Source organism: Stegostoma tigrinum, chromosome 5 (genome assembly GCF_030684315.1).
Source record: "Stegostoma tigrinum isolate sSteTig4 chromosome 5, sSteTig4.hap1, whole genome shotgun sequence".
Lineage (NCBI taxonomy): Eukaryota > Metazoa > Chordata > Chondrichthyes > Orectolobiformes > Stegostomatidae > Stegostoma > Stegostoma tigrinum.
In genome coordinates, this window is record NC_081358.1 from 94,390,011 (window position 1) to 94,407,334 (window position 17,324).

Sequence of the window (17,324 nt, forward strand, 5' to 3'; positions counted from 1 at the left end):
TGTTGTGAAAGTTATTTAAAAATATAGTTGATGTGCTGTTTTAGTCTGTGTATTTCTCTTCCTGAAATACTTCAACGATCTTTTATTGCAGAGGAGTGGTTGAGACCTGTTATGAAGCGAGAAAAGCAAGTTCTGGTACATTGGGGAATGTTCCCAGATAGGTATGTGATAATGACACTGAGCAACTGCTTGAGAATTCATAGAATCATGAAATTCTGTATGTCAAAAGAAGGCCATTCAGCTCATCCCAACCGTGTCATTGCTCTGTGAGAGTCAGCATTGATTCATGAGAAGGAAATTATGCTTGACAAATTTACTAGAATTCTTTGAGCATGTAACTACTAGGGTCATGGAGGCACACACCACAGAAACAGACCCTTCAATCCATTTCATCCATGTCAACCAGATATCCTAAATTAATTTAGCCCTATTTGGCCCATATCCCTCTAAACCCTTCCTATTCTTGTACCCATCAGGTGCCTTTTAAATGTTGTAATTGCATCAGCCTCCACCACACCTCTGGCAGCTCATTCCATACACACCACCCTCTGCTTGAAAAAGCTGTCCCTCAGGTCCCTTTAAAGTCCTTCCCCTCTCACTTTAAACCTCTGCCCTTTGGTTTTGGACTCCCTATCCTGAGTAAGTGACCTTGGCTATTCACCCTGTCGACATCTGTCATGATATTTATAAACCCTTGTAAGGTCACCCCTCCGCCTCCAGCACTCTGGAGAAAATAGCCCCAGCCTATTCAGCCTCCAATCCTGGCAACATCCTTGTAAATCTTTTCTGAACCCTTTTCAAGTTTTACAACATCATTCCTACAGCAGGGAGACCAGAATTGATCGCAGTAGTCCAAAAGTGGTTAAACCAATGTCCTGTACAGGCACAACATGACCTTGCAACTCCTATACTCAATGCACTAATCAATAATGGCAACTCTACCAAATGCCACCTTTTGCTGACCTATCTACCTGTGACTTCACCTTCAAGGACCTATGAACCTACACCCCAAGGTTTCTTTGTTTTGGCAATACTTCTTAGGACCTTACCATTAGGTGTATAAGCCCTGCCTTGATTTTCTTTTCCAAAATACAGTACCTTATGTTTATCCAAATTAGACTCCATCTACCACTCGACCCACTGGCCCATCTGCTTAAGGCCCCATTGTACTCCTTAGATAACCTCCTTTGCAGTACACTACTCCACCAGGTTTGGTGTCATCTGCAAACATACTAACCATACTTCCTACATTCCTGAGATGAGGAGAAATTTCATCACCCCGAGAGTGATGAGCCTGTGGAACTCTCTGCCACAAAAAGCATTTGATGCCAACTCGTTTGAAGTAGTTCTAGGGACCGAAGGGATCAAAGCACATGGAGAGAAAGCAGGAACAGGGTACTGAGTAAGATGATCATCATTATATTGAATGGTGGAGCAGGCTTCAAAGGGTTGAATGGCCTCCTCTTTCTGTAACCTGTTGTTATTTCCTTTCCCCATGTCTCCTTGTTCAGTAGGTGAATGTGACCATTTTAGACCATTTCTAATTAATCCATGCAGTGTGTTCCTCAGTTTTCAACAAGAATTTTGTAAATTTCTGTGAATTCACCAGTCATTCGTCAGAACACTTGGGAATGAGGGCCTGGTCTTCTCAATCTCCTCAAAGCCATGGTCATAAATCACTGACAGCTAATATACAGTGCAGCACATAATTTTTGGGTACAGTCTGAATTACACTCGCTTTTATTGCAAGAGGATTGGAGTGCAGGAGCAAAAAAGTCTTTCTTAATTTTATAAAACACTGGTGAGGCAGCATGCAGAGAATTGAATGCAGTTCTGGTCCCCTGGCTGAAGGAAATATATACTTGCCATGAGAGGCAGTGCAGTGAAGGTTTAGCAGATTAAATCCTGGGATGTCAGTGAAGGGAAACTGACTTATGAGGCTTAACTATTATTTGGAAAGGAACAGACAAATTAAGTATAGCCAGTATTTTCCAAAGGCAAAGTCACAAAGGATGAAGTTAATTTTTTGAGTTAAAGTAATCCTGAGTATGGATGAGCACAGTGCAGTGCGTGTTATCTATGTGGAGTTTAGCAAGGCTTTTGACAAGGACACATTGCAGACTGTAACGAAAATTTCAGGCCCATGCTATAGAAGTGAATGTAACAAGTTGGATCCAAAATTGATGCAGTGGCAGGAAACTAATGGGAATGGTCGATAGAAATTTTCGGGTCTGGAATGCAGTTTCCATGGGTGTTCCACAAGGCTCACCTTTGGATCGCTTGTGATTTTTCATACATATTAATGATCTAGAATTCAGTTTATATCTGTTTCTTTCTTCCTTTTTCTTTTAAGGAAATAGTGGGATTGCAAAAAGGCAAATTATGTATTCTGCAGACACTAAAACAGTAGACAGGAAAAGCAGGCTACCAAGGGTATCACAAGGTAATTCCATGGGTAATGACCATGAAAGTAGTATACTGTAGGAGTATACTGTAGGTAGCTGGCATCACTGTTTGCTGGGAACACGATACGTAGTGGACTTGCATTAATGGAAAGATGAAACTGAATTTAAAAATTGTATTCCTGTCCCAAGGTCCATGTCTTTGCCCCAGAAAAGCCATGCTGAGTCTTATCACTGTCTCTTTTGCACAGTTCTGAATGTTATCGTGAAACAGAGGTGTATTTAAGTATGATAGGTGTAGATAAATTCTTTTATACCCTGTTTAACGGTTTCCAGGAGCTCTTGTCAGAGTTCATTGGTTGCATTCAGCAGAATTGTCCCAGTGGAACTAGGAGTACAAGAGATGTGCAGTAATTACCTTTAGTTGTACTCCAAGCCAGCAAATGCAAGAGTTAACTGTAAAAGCTGACTCTGACTTAAGTTTCCGTCCAGTACCTGTTGCCCCTTCGTGGGGTGGTCGGCTGTGCATGTTGCTACTCACCCTTTTTCCATCAAGTTAAGAACAGGCAGGTATTTCAGATTTTACTTTTGCAGTTACTTTTCTTGCTGTAAACATTGAGGATGTATAAAACAGAAACTAGCCACAGCCATTACACTTTTCCTGTTGAGTAGAATTGAGGTACGAAGAGAATTGCGGGGATCTGTAACTCTAACTGTTAATGTAGCCACCTGTTGGAAAGCTGTTGAGCTCCCATGTTGTGCTATTGAATGGCAAGGCCACATGCTAGAACATTATAAATCAGTTGTTTGGTACAGTTGGTGTATTATCAATAATTGAATGCCACATATCCAAGGAGTAAAGATGTCCTGGGAGTGCAGAGGCCATTTCTTCAGATTTTACCAGGGATGACATAGTTCAATGAACTTCTGTTGGACATGTTAACACAGTTGTCCTTGAAACAACGAATCTTGGTAGGTGACCTAAATATGGCTTTCGAGATAATTGGATTTCAGGAGAATTTGATGGCAATAATTCTCCTTGTTGAGCAAGTTAGTAAGTGGAAGCCATGGATTCAAAATCATTTGGAAAAACCCTGAAGGAGAGAGAATTTTTTTTTAGAAGTGTTAGATGCTTGTTGTGAGGCTAGAAAAGAATGTTCAATCTTAAGAATGTTCAGTCTTCTGTTAGTTGTTAATGGGAGAGGATTGATGTTTTGGATATTGAAGTTATTAAATTGTGCAATTAGATGTTGCTTTTTGAGGAATGTTCAAGAGGATCGAACCTTTATTTAGGTTCTTAGAACCCAGGCTGTCTTGAGTGTGTGATATTTATACAGAATGGCAGAAAAACCCTATTTTACTTTGTAAGGTGTAGTGTCTAAACATTGGCTAGAATTGCATGGTAAAGTTAAAATATGGATTTCACAGTCTGATGTGAAACTATTTCATGATATGGAAGTGCCCATGTTGAACTGCAGTGCACAAGGTCAGAAATCACACGACACCAGGTTATAGTCCAACTGGTTTAATTGAACACAAGCTTTCGGTGCCTTGCTCCTCCTCCAGGTGTTAGTGAGAGGTAGTATCAGAGGCAGAATTTAAAAGTAAAATATCACAAGGGTCACACCACTGTTTAGGATGTATTAAACAAACCTAAGATACTGTTAAATCTTTAGTCAGTTAGAAGGTTTTAATTGATTAATATGTATAAATGAATCCTCAAATTCCTTTGAAATCACTGTCATTTTCAGTCAGACAATACGTGTTAGGTGTGAGGCTTTGTTTAAAATTGGTTTGTGTTTTGGTTTGGAATCAGGCTTGCTTTTATTTCTAAAGGAGGAATTTATAAAATGCTGCATTGATGACTATTTATAAATTGTGTGCTTTTTGAACAAAACAATGTATCTGCAACTACAACTTTGCCCCATTAATTTACATGTATGCGTGAGAGAGAAAGAGAGAGCGTGTGCGCACGCGTTGTGGGGAAGGAGGGGGGTGGGGGGGGGGGGGAGAGAGAGAGAGAGAGAGAGCGCATGTGCAGACGGTCTGTGGGAAGGCGGTGGTGGAGGAGAGACCGTGTTCCCTGATCTGCGGGAAATGGAGAGAGAGAGAGAGTGCGCGTGGGTCAGCGGGTTGGGGACATAGGGAGAGACTTTAAGTTGGCCAACTTCCGGTTTGTGTGGAAGTTTCCAGTTTGCCATGCTGCTTAAAACAGAATTTTCGTGTTCATTGTTTCGATGTGAATTTATTTGATGCGTCTGAGTTGATTTTTAAAAATGTTATTTTGTATCTGGTCTGCTATCTGAACTGAAAGATGTGTGCCATTCATAAACACAAACCCTTCTGTCCCTGTGTGTGTGTGTGTGTGTGTGTGTGTGTGTGTGTGCGTGTGCGCACGCGCCTCTGTCTGCCTTCAGCCCCCACGCACGCACACACTCACATACGTCTCAATCCATAAAAAGTATTCCAATTCTTTGAATTATTTTAAAAGGACACTGGATTAATATTTTGTTTTGTCAGCTATGATACCTGGATGCCTGTCAATGAGATTGAAGCTGAAATTGAAGAACCACCAATCCCTGAGAGGCCATGGAAGGTACGTTAAATGTATATATGCAAGAGAAGTGTCCCGAACGATGAAGAATTACTAAAATGTTAACAAATAGCTAAAAACGCAGAAGCAGTTAGGTATAAAACTGCAGGAAAATGAGTTCTGCTAGCAAAGTCACTAATGCACCATTCCACGTGAACACACACAAGGGGTCAAAAGGAGAGTAGTTAGTTGGATATCATGTTCTGAATATATAATTAAAATGTTACATGATGCAGCTTTTTTCCCCCACCTAACGCTTTGTTGTTCAAAGGTTCTGATGTGGTTCACCTTAAGTTAATTGTTTTTAATTAGGAAGTGCAACAAACTGCCATGTGGAATCTGTTGCATCATTCCTCAATCAGGAGAACTGATAAGTTGTTTCTGGTGATTCTGGAGGACTGTTTTGGGGCATGGACCTCTCTGAGCAAAGCCTTGGGATCATCTTCACCTCACCTCTAGATACAGACAAGTTGTTGTTTCATATTTCATGCTATTGGCAGCATCTTATACGATGTGGCGCATTTCCTTTCATTATATGTTCATCTTGAGGCCCATAACTTTTATCTTGAAACTAAAAATACAATAGACTGAATTAGGAGTAGAATTGTATAAATGTAATCCATAGAACCATAGTACCCCTACAGTGCAGAAAGGAGCCATTCAGCCCATCACATTGGCACCAATCTTTCAAAGAGCATACCACCCAGACCCAACTTCCTCCTGTATTCCATAACCCGACACTTACTACTGTTAATCCATCTAGACTACGCGTCTTCGCATACTGTGAGCAATTTCAAAATGGCCAGTTTACCTAATCTGCACATCTGTGGACTGTGGGAGGAAACTTGAGCATCTGGACAAAACCCACACAGACACCACGAGAATGTGCAAACTCCGCACAGATGTTCACCTGAAGCTGGAATCAAACCTGTGTCTGTGGCGCTGTGAAGCAGAGTGCTAACCACTGAGGCACTGTGCGTGTTTGGAAATAGGACAAATTGCTAGGATTGATAATGTTGAATCCTAAATGGCAGTGGACGATAGATAATTCCTGAGTTGCATAGGATGTTTCTGACAGATATTAGTGTTATTAGTGCTTTGGGTAGCCTAGAAGTCAAGAGATTGAAATGAGGAATGGTGGAAAATGTGGTTGTGGAGCTGCGTGGTACTAGGTGGTTCAGTACTCAAGGTTTCAGGGTTCAGGGTGGGGTCCGGCCAATCAAAAACTGATGTTTAAACATTACTCTTGAAGACCATGCAACTGTCAAGTGGATTGCAGCCAGATTAAGCTAGAGAGAAAAGAGAAGCTACTGAAATCTTTTCACGATTACCAGAACCACACAGAACACAGGATCACTGACCAAAATTGCTTAGATGTAAAACAGTGCTGCATGCAAGAGGAGCAGATGAACGTCTGTGGTGAATGTCATGATCCACTGCAACTTTAAAGAATGAGCCATATAGGAAGAGTGATCATACCCTGTGAACATATTTAATCAGATTCATGTACTCAGTCAATTGCTTTGCTATGCCCTTAAATGTTTCCATTATAATATAGGATCAGCTGTGTTTTTTTTTTGGAATCACACTTGGAATATCTGTTTTCTTGGTCCCAACTGAAAATGTAACCCATGTCTTAACCCAGTTCAGCATCGTGTCAAATAAAAGTAAAAGTACTGAGAATGCTCGAGATCTGAAATAAAAACCAAGTCCAGAGTAACTCGGTAAATATAGCAGCATCTCTGGAGAAAGAAATAGTTGATGTTTTGAATCCTGTGTGATTTTTTTTTCTAGGAAGAAGTGTTAACTCAACATTAACTCCACTTCTCTCTCCACAGATTCTGCCAAATCTGCTGAGTTTCTCCAGAACTTTGTGTTTATTTTGGCACTTTGTCCACCACTTTGGTAGATTGTAGAACCTCCTAATCTTTTGTTGACCTGTCCAGGTGCACGCTAAGTGGATCCTGGACACTGATGTGTTCAATGAGTGGATGAATGAAGAGGATTATGAAGTTGATGACAACAGAAAGCCTGTTAGCTACCGACAGCATATTCCTATCAGGGCAGTAGCTGAAGAGGTACAGTATGAATCTCTTGCGTTTCTATAACGTTTAAACTGTGCATATGCACAATGATGGATCAAGTAAAAAGCTTTACGTTTGTCTCAGGGTGATCTTCAATGACTAAATCTGTAATTTTGTGTCCACAATGAGAGGTCTGAGACTTGTAGACTCAATTAAATGTGATTTTTGATTATTTTAACTTTGAATTGATCTGAATTGCTGGCGATGGCTGTGTAAGATTGTTATGATGCATTATCTTGGCAATTTGAGAGTATGTATTTACTTTGTAATGATAAACAAATTAAATCCAAATTAAATATTCTAAAATACGCGCACGCACATACATATGCAAACACCTAGAATGGGTCACAAATGCAGTTGGAGAAAAGAAGCTTGTCTTTGACTAGACTTTTTTTTGTTCACTTGTGGGATGTAGGCATTGCAGCCTGCATTTATTACCTGTTCTGAATTGCCCTTGAGACGATGGTGGCAAGCTGCCTTCCTGAACTGCTGCAGTCCACATGCTATAGGTAGACCCACAATGCTGTTGGCAACCGAATTCCAGGATTTTTGATCCAGCAACTATGAAGGAATGAAAATATATTTGCAAGTCAGGATGTTGAGTAGCTTGGAGAGGAACTTGGTAATGGTGTTCCTTTTGTGTGTGCTACCCTTGTCCTTCTCGATCAAAGTGGTCATAGATTTAGAAAGTGCTGTCTAAGGATCTCTGGCGAATTTTAGCAATGCATTTTGTAGATAGTGGCAGCACTGTGTACTGAGAATTGTTGGTGGAGACTTGTGGATGTAGTGCTGATCGAGTGGGATGCTTTATCCTGGATGCTGTCCAGCTTCTTTAGTGTTGCTGGAGCTGTACTCATCCAGGCAACTGGGGAGTATCCCATCACACTCCTAACGTGTGCCTTGTAGATGGTGGACAAGCTCTGGGAAACAAGAAGTAAGTTAGTTGCTACAGTGTTCCTAGCCTCAAACCTGTTCTTGTAGCCACTGCACTGATGTTGAGAGTCCAGTTGAGTTTCTGGTCAGTGGTAATCCCCAGGAAGTTGACTTTGGGGTATTCAGTGACAGTAATGCTGTTGAATAGCAAGTGATGATGGTTTGATTGTCTGTCTGTCTCTTATTGGAGATGGCCATTGCCTGGAATGTGTGCTGTTGTACAAATGTGACTTGCCACTATTAAGCTGGACACTGTCCAGATCTTGATGCATTTAAATATGGACTACTTCAGTACCTGAGGAATTGTAAATGGTGCTGAACATTGTGCATTCATTGCCGAACATCCCCACTTCTGACCATTTATAATGGAGGGAAAGTCATTGATGAAATCAGTGGAAATACTTGGGCTGTGGACACTATTGAGGAAAACCTGCAGAGAATTCCTGGAACTGAGATAACTAGCCATGAACAGTTGTCGTCATCTTTCAAATGGCTGCAAGTACCCCTCCGCCACCCCACCCCAATCCCAATTACACCTGTTTTTCTCGTGCTCCTCAATGCCACATTCGGTCAAATGAGGTCTTGGTGTTGCAGGGCTGTCACTCTCACCTCCTAGAATTTATCTGTTTTGTCCATGCTTGAACCAAGGCTGTAATGAGGTCAGGAGCGGAGTAGCCCTGGTGGAACACAAACTGGTCATCTCTGAGAAGGTTAATGCTGAGCAGGTGTGACTTGATAACACTGACATCTTCCATCGTTTTACTAATGATTGAGAGTAGATCGCTAGGACAGTATTTGACCAGTTTGGATTTGTCCTGCTTTGTGTGGGATATACCTGGCCAATTCCCCACATTAAGAGATAACAAGGTGTAGAGCTGGATGAACACAGCAGGCCAAGCAGCATCATAGAAGCAGGATACTGCTTGGCCTGCTGTGTTCATCCAGCTCTCCACCTTGTTATCTCGGATTCTCCAGCATCTGCGGTTCCTATTCTCTCTGATACAATTGCCCACTTCGTGGCGTTGGGGAGACGTCAGTGTTTGTTGCAGTGGTACTGGAACAGCTTGCCTTTGGGTGCGGCAAGTTCTGGACCACGAGTTTTCGGTGCATATGTTATCAGGGCCTATAGCCTTTGCAGTATCCAGAGCCTCTGATCATTTCTTGATATCATGTGGAGTCAATCATATTAGCTGAATGCTGTCATCTTACTGGTTTGATTCCTTTGCGCCTCATCCTTCTGATTTCTGCCTGTACTTTTCTTGTAAGACAAATGGCACTGGGCTTGGCAGAATTGTGGAATTGCTTCTTGGTCAACGTTTGGAAAACTTCTAGGTATTTAATTAGGACTTTATTCAGGCAGCCATTTTCCAATCCATCAAGTTGAGCCAATCAAGTTGAATGCTTCTAAACCTGTTTTGCCCCATCAAACTTGTGGCCTGAGCTATTTACTTCAATCAGTGGAAACTGAACCAGTTGCTTGTCATAAGAAACTGAAAACAAAGTTATACCGTTAATCTGTCTGGTTTCTCTGGTATAGAATTTCAGTCTGGCCAAGGTCTGATGCAAACTTAAGGGTTGGAGACCAGTTCACATTTTGGTAAGGACTGGTTTTGCAATCACTGATACAGCCGCACCAGTATTGACTTTCATCAGAAGTGGGTTACTGTTAAGCAGACATTTATGTTGATTTGATTTTGATTTGGATGTTGCTAAGCAATTTAACTGTTCCACACCAGCTATAGGTGGACTTTGCAGGGTGTTAATACTTTGCTTGCTCAGGCCTAGTGGGACACTCATGCTGTCGTGAATCCACGTGGCGGCAACAACTACAATGGCTTGCCGGCCCAGACGGTCACAAATTTTAACCGGTCAGCTGAGGTTTGCCTTTGTTTTGGGGTTCTGCTGTATGTTGACCTAGGGCCCCTCTGCTCAGGATATGCCCGGAGGGGGCTATGCAATTACCTCCATTCAAATGGTGTTCCCCAGGCTTAGTTGGACTAACAAGGGTGCCCACTTTATCCGAATATGCAAACTCCTATGCTCCACTTACCATATTTTCTCATGACAAAGCTAGCTGTCGTGCCTGTTTGGAATCTAGTTGAGCTTTAGCTAGTAGGCTCTTTTGCATGGCCACATCATTATTCCCACATTCCAAACAGTCCCTCAATGTCTCACTTAGAGTTAAACCAAAATCATGTGCCTCTGCTAGTTGTCTTATCCAGTCAAAACTCCTAACATGAATTCCTATGATTCTGAAGCTGCTGAGTAAAACCAACCGAATTAGAGAAGGCTTGGGGTTGTAATTTTCTTCAGCTAAAATCTATCAACTCTTGAAAAAGGTTTTATTATCTGTTACATCACAGACAGTTAGACTTCTAAAATTGCAAAAGCTGCATCTCCACGTGCTATCAGGAGAATTGCTTGTTACTTTTCATCTACACCAATGTCATTTGTGTGGGGGGGGAAAAATAATGCATTGTTTCTACATACTGGGGCCAGCCTTCAGGATTGAATGAATAAGCTTCCCAAATAGTGGCATGATGTCAGAAATACTTAGCCCAATTCAAAGATGTCTGTTGGGGGCAAATCTCTTCAGGATCATGTTTTTACTGTTGTTGCCACTGAAATAACTCTATGAAAACTGATCCCATCATCAAGTCACCCTTTATTTAAGCATGCATAGTACATAACTCTGACCCATTTCGGGGCTCATAGCGAAAGCTGTTCTGCAAAGACTGGATTGCACGGCCCTCCCCCACTCTAGTTTAAACTGTGGGTTCAGTACATAGATGATTCCTTCATAATCAATAAATGAGCAAAGTTCGAAGAAACGCACCACCTCTATTAACAGCACATTCGCTGGGATCAAGATCACTAGGAAAGAAGAGAATAACAATCAACTCCCATTTCTAGACGTGATGGTGGAATGAACGAACAAACAATGGGGAGTTCCTTACCAACGTATACCAAAAGACTACACATACAGACCAAATCTTGAATTACAACGGTAACTACCCCAAAGTCAACAAACAGAGCAGTGTCAAGACTCAGTTTAAACGAGCGGTAACTCACTGCAATACCCTGGAGCTGCGCAAAAATGAAGAGGAACACTTATACAAAGTCTTCGCAAACAGTGGTTATCCTAACATCTTCATCTGCCGATGCCTGACAACCTAACAACACCAAGAAGACACTATACCTCAACATGCTGGCCACTCTACCCTATGTTAGAAACACATCAGAACTGACTACAAGACTCTTACAACCTCTTGGAATAAACCAAACAGCAAACCAACAGCCACACTTCACCAGTTACTCAAAGACGAAAGACCGCATATCCACAGTGAGCAGGACAAATGTGATATAAAAATAGAATGCAGCAACTGCGAGAAGCACGACATAGGACAAATGGGCAGGAAACTTGCAACCAGGATACATGAACACCAACTTGCAGCAAAATGGTATGACTGATTCTCCCTTGTTTTGATGCACTCTGGCATTGAAGGGTATCAATTTGACTGAACAAAGTTACACTATGAGGACAAATGAGATAAAGGCAAGCATGAGAATTCCTGTACTGATTTTCAACCACCAATGTAATGAACAAACATATTGAAATAGACCTCATCTACGTACAAAACTGGAAACAAGACTGCCTACCATGACACACTGGACCCCACAAATTCAGAGATGGACAGAACAACAGCGCTTCAACCAAGACTACACAGCATTGACAATGTCACCTCGCGGGAAGACAAAATGTTTGCATGAAAACTAATCAGCTCAGCAAACCAACCAACAATTCCAGATTTGTCTAGATATGATCGCTGTCTTTGTGGGCAGGTGATCTTGTAACTGCTTGTCAGTTGACTGAGAAGATAATGTTGTCTAAGTGTCAATTTTGAATTTGAACTCCAAGTCTTATGTTTTCATTGACTTTTGCCTTTAGCCCTATGCACTTCTCCTCCTTTTTCAGATAATAATCCAATTCTCCAATTTTGAATAGCACAATGGTAACTGTCTCCATCGTATAATCAGGCAGTGCACAGCAGAACCTAATGACTTGCTGCTTTCTTTTAAAGTTCATGTTCATAAGAATCCCTACAGTGTGGAACTTAGAACAGGATAGCACAGCGCAGGCACTTCGGCCCACTATAAACTGAAGGTCGACCTAACCTCCTCCCTCTACCTTCTACTATCATCCATATGCCTAACTAATAGCCACTTAAATGCCCCCTGTGAGGCCGACTCTACTGCCCTCTCTGGCAATGCATTCCACGTCTTGACCACTCTCTGAATAAAGAACCTTGCTCTGATGTTTCCCCTATATATACCTCTAATCACTTTAAAACTATGCCCCCTTGTAATAGCTACCTCCACCTGAGGAAAATGTCTCTGGCTGTCCACTCTATCTATACCTCTGATCCTTTTGTACACCTCTATCAAGTCACCTCTTGCCCTTCGTCATTCTAAAGAGAAAAGCCATAGCGTGCTCAACCTTTCCTCGTAAGACCTTCCCTCCATTCCAGGCAACATTCTGGTAAATCTCCTTTGTACCTTTTCCACTGCTTCCACATCTTTCCTGTAATGAGGCAACCAGAACTGGACATAATACTCCAGATGTGCCTGAACCAGGTTTTGGACAGCTGGACCATAACTTCACAGCTCTTGAACCCTTTCGCTCTATTAATGAAAGCCAACATGCCATATGCCCTCATAACAACTCTATCCACCTGGGTGGCAGCTCTCAGGGAACTGTGGACAAGACCCCAAGATCCCTCTGTTGCTCCACGCTGCCAAGAATGTTTCTGTTAACCCTGTACTGTACGCCCAAATTTGTCTTTTCGAAGTGAATCACCTTACTTTTCAGGGTTAAACTCCATCTGCCACTTCTCAGCCCAGCTCTGCATCCTGTCACTATCCCTTTGGAACTGAGAACAGCCGTCCACACTATCCACAACTCGACCCACCTTTGTATCGTCTGCAAACTTCCGAATCCACCCTTCCACTCCTACGTCCAAATCATTTACAAAAAACACAAATAGAAGAGGACCCAGAACAGATCCGTGTTGTAACACCACTTGTAACTGAACACCATGTTGACTATTTTCCATCCACACCACCATTTGTCTTATAAGGGTCAGCCAGTTCTGAATCCTATCTGCCACATGTCCCCCTATCCTTTGCCTCCTTACTTTCTGCATTAGCCTACTATGGGGAACCTTATCAAATGCCTGACGGAAATCCATGTATACCACATCCACTGCTCTACCTCCATCCATGGTCACCTTTTCAAAGAGCTCAATAAGGTTTGTGAGGCATGATCTACCCCTCACATCCATGCTATCACAAATCAAACTGTGCATGTCCAAGTGGTCATAAATCCTATCTCTCAGAGCCCTTTCCAATAATTTGCCCACCACTAACATAAGACTAACTGGCATGTAATTTCCAGGGTTATCCCTATTCCCCTTTTTTTTTGAACAAGGGAAAGACGTTTGCCTGTCTCCAATTTGACGCCACTATACCCGTAGACATAGAACATAGAACATTACAGCACAGTACAGGCCCTTCGGCCCTCGATGTTGTGCCGACCTGTCATACCGATCTGAAGCCCATCTAACCTACACTCTTCCATGTACGTCCATATGCTTATCCAATGACGTCTTAAATGTACCTAAAGTTGGCGAATCTACTACCGTTGCAGGCAAAGCGTTCCATTCCCTTACTACTCTCTGAGTAAAGAAACTACCTCTGACATCTGTCCTATATCTTTCACCCCTCAATTTAAAGCTATGCCCCCTTGTGCTCGCCGTCACCATCCTAGGAAAAAGGCTCTCCCTATCCACCCTATCTAACCCTGTGATTATTTTGTGTTTCAATTAAGTCACCTCTCATCCTTCTTCTCTCTGATGAAAACAGCCTCCAGTCCCTCAGCCTTTCCTCGTAAGACCTTCCCTCTAGACCAGGCAACATCCTAGTGAATCTCCTCTGCACCCTTTCCAAAGCTTCCACATCCTTCTTATAATGCGGCGACCAGAACTGTACACAATACTCCAAGTGCGCCCGCACCAGAGTTTTGTACAGCTCTTGGTTCCGGAACTCGATCCCCCTATTAATAAAAGCTAAAACACTATGCCTTCTCAACAGCCCTGTCAACCTGGGTGGCAACTTTCAAGGATCTGTGTACATGGACACCCAGATCTCTCTGCTCAGCTACACTACTATGAATCTTACCATTAGCCCTGTACTTTGCCTTCCGGTTACTCCTACCAAAGTGCATCAGCTCACACTTGTCTGCATTAAACTCCATTTGCCACCTCTCAGCCCAGCTCTGCAGCTTATCTATGTCTCTCTGCAACCTACAACATCCTTCGTCACTATCCACAACTCCACCGACCTTAGTGTCGTCTGCAAATTTACTAACCCATCCTTCTACGCTCTCGTCCAGGTCATTTATAAAAATGACAAACAGCAGTGGACCCAACACCAACCCTTGCAGTACACCACTAGTAACTGGTCTCCAGGATGAACATTTCCCATCAACTACCACCCTCTGTCTTCTTTCAGCAAGCCAATTTCCGATCCAAACTGCTATACCTTCCACAATTCCATTCCTCCGCATTTTGTACAATAGCCTACTCTGGGGAGCCTTGTCAAACACCTTGCTGAAATCCATATACACTACATCAACTGGTTTACTCTCATCTACCTGTTTGGTCACCTTCTCAAAGAACTCGATAAGGTTTGTGAGGCACGACCTTCCCTTCACAAAACCGTGCTGACAGTGAGGATGAAAAGATCATCGCCAAATGCCCTGCGATCTCTTCCCTCGCTTCCTGTAGAATCCTTGGATAAATCCCATCAAGCCCAGGGGACTTCAAGTTCCTCAAAATTCCTAGTATATCTTTCTTACTAACAGTGACCTCCTCTAGCCTACCAGCTTGTTTCACAATGGCCTTCTGTACAACTAGATCCCTCTGAGTTATGAATACCAAAGGAAAGTATTCATTAAGGACCACTCCTATCTCTTTTAAGCTCTGTGCTCAAATATCCTTTACAATCCTTGATTGGCCCCACCCTTTGGTCATTCTCTTATTCCACACGTGCATGTAAAAAGCCTTGGCGTTTTCCTTGACCCTATTTGCCAAGGTTTTCTCATGCCCCCTTATAGCTCTCCTCAGCCCTTTCTTCAGCTATTTCATGGATAGCCTGTCTCCCTCGAGAGCCTTTCCTGTTCCTTGTTTCCTAAACCTCATATAAGCATCCGTCTTCCTCTTAACCAGTCGTTCGACTTTTATTGAGAACCAAGGCTTCCTCACTCGACCACATCTTCCCTGCCTGCTAGGGACAAACATATATCAAGCACACGCAGTATGCGTTCCCTAAACAGTCTCCACATTTCAATAGTGCTCTTCCGTGACAGCATCTGTTCTCAACTTATGTTACCCAGTTCTTGCCTAACAGAATTGTAATTACCCTCCCCCCGCCCGCGCCCCCCCCCCCCCAATTATAAACGTCTCCCTGTTGTCTGCACTTAACCTTTTCCATGACTATTGTAAAAGTAGCAGAGTTATGATTGCTACCACCAAAATGTTTTCTTACCAACAGGTCTAACACTTGGCGTGGTTCAATGCCAAGCACCAAATCCAAAGTGACGACTTCTCATGTTGGTCTATCTACATACTGTGTCAGGAATCCTTCCTGAACACACTGGAAAAAATCAGCTCCAACTGAACTATTACAACTAAAGAGTTTCCAATCAATATTTGGAAAGTTAAAGTCACCCATGACTACACCCCTGTGACATCTGCACCTTTCCAGTATCTGCTTTCCAATCCGCTCCTCTACTTCTCTGCAACTATTAGGGGGTCTGTTTTAAAAAAGACAATAAAGTGACTGTTCCTTTCTTGTTCTGGACCTCAACCCAAACTGACTGTAGACATATCATTCTCAAACTGCCTTTCACTAGCTGCTATACTAGCCCTGAGTAGCAATGCCACTCCCCCACCTCTTTTACCACCCTCCCTATTTCTTTTAAAGCATCTAAATCCTGGAACTTCCAAGAACCATTCCTGTCCCCGAGTTACTCAAGTTTCTGTGATGGCCACAACATCGTATTTGCAAGGAAATAGGCCGTTCGGCGCATCAATTCCACACTGGTCCTGTGAAGGGCATCCCACCCAAAACTGCTCCATTTCTATGGGTAACCAAACAAACCTCCACATTCCTGGACACTATGGTCAATTTAGTGTGGCCAATCCACCTAACTTGGATGTCATTGGACTGTGGGAAGAAACCCGCGTAGATGCAGGGAGAATATGCAAACTCTGCACAGATGGTTGCCCAAGGATGGAGTCGAACCTGGGTCCCTGGCACTATGAGGCAGCAGTACTTACCACTGAGCCACTTTTGCTGCCCTTATTTTGCCAATTACCTTTTTATATCAGTGCCAATTTGTTTCGTGGGAACAGTTTCATTTTATCTACTCTGTTCAATACAGTCATGATTTTGAGTGCTTCTTTCAAATCCTCTCCTCCTGTTTTCCAAGGAGAACTGTATGGCTTGAAGTTGCTTGGGTTTTTAATTCTTTTCTGAATAAAACGTTTGAAATTCTGCAGTCCTCTGGTCCCCAAGTCTGAAAGATGGAGAATTATGGACATTGCTTCTCAGTTTCTCACACACTTGGCTCAGTATGGCAGTTAGATCATTATACTGCATGATAAGAAGTCGGCCATTCAGCCCAACGAGCCTTTTCCACCTTTCAATGAGATAATGGCTGATAATCCTCAACTTCACTTTTCCACTTTATTTCCAGAACCCTTGGTCATCTTCCTGATTTTTTTTTAGAAACGAGGTCTTTCAGTCCTGAATATACTTAATGATCCGGCCTCACCAAGTCTCTGTTATAAAGAATGCCACAAAATCAATGCCCTCTGAGAGAAGAAATTCCTCCTCATCTCCAATTATTCTGAGATTGTGACATCTGGCCCTGGACTCTACTACAAAGGGAAGCAACTGTTGCCTCTCATAATTTTATATTCCAACAAATACTCAACCACTCCTGAGATAGCCCCTTTATACTTGGTATCAGCCTTATGAACCTTCTCTGTACTGCCTGCAATGTCAGTGTATCGTTCATGAGATGAGAGATGCAAAACTGTCCCAGCTGTGTTCTGATATGTACCTTGTGTAGTTTTAGTGAAACATCCGTACTTTAACGCTGCATTCCCTTTCAAGTAAAGGCCAACATTCCATTTGCCTTCAGAAAATACCTGTTGAACTTGAATGCTAGCTTTCGTGAATCATGGG

At 42.5% G+C, this 17,324-nt stretch overlaps 1 protein-coding gene across 1 annotated transcript in view; it reads left to right on the top strand.

The window, feature by feature from the left end:
- LOC125451679 (SWI/SNF complex subunit SMARCC1) overlaps nucleotides 1-17,324 on the top strand; it is a 104,101-nt gene that overhangs the window by 35,402 nt on the left and 51,375 nt on the right. Inside the window, exons 7-9 of the mRNA XM_059646371.1 lie at nucleotides 92-161; nucleotides 4,923-4,998; nucleotides 6,942-7,073. Coding sequence (XP_059502354.1) covers nucleotides 92-161; nucleotides 4,923-4,998; nucleotides 6,942-7,073 — 278 coding nt within the window. The remainder of the gene's footprint in view (nucleotides 1-91; nucleotides 162-4,922; nucleotides 4,999-6,941; nucleotides 7,074-17,324) is intronic.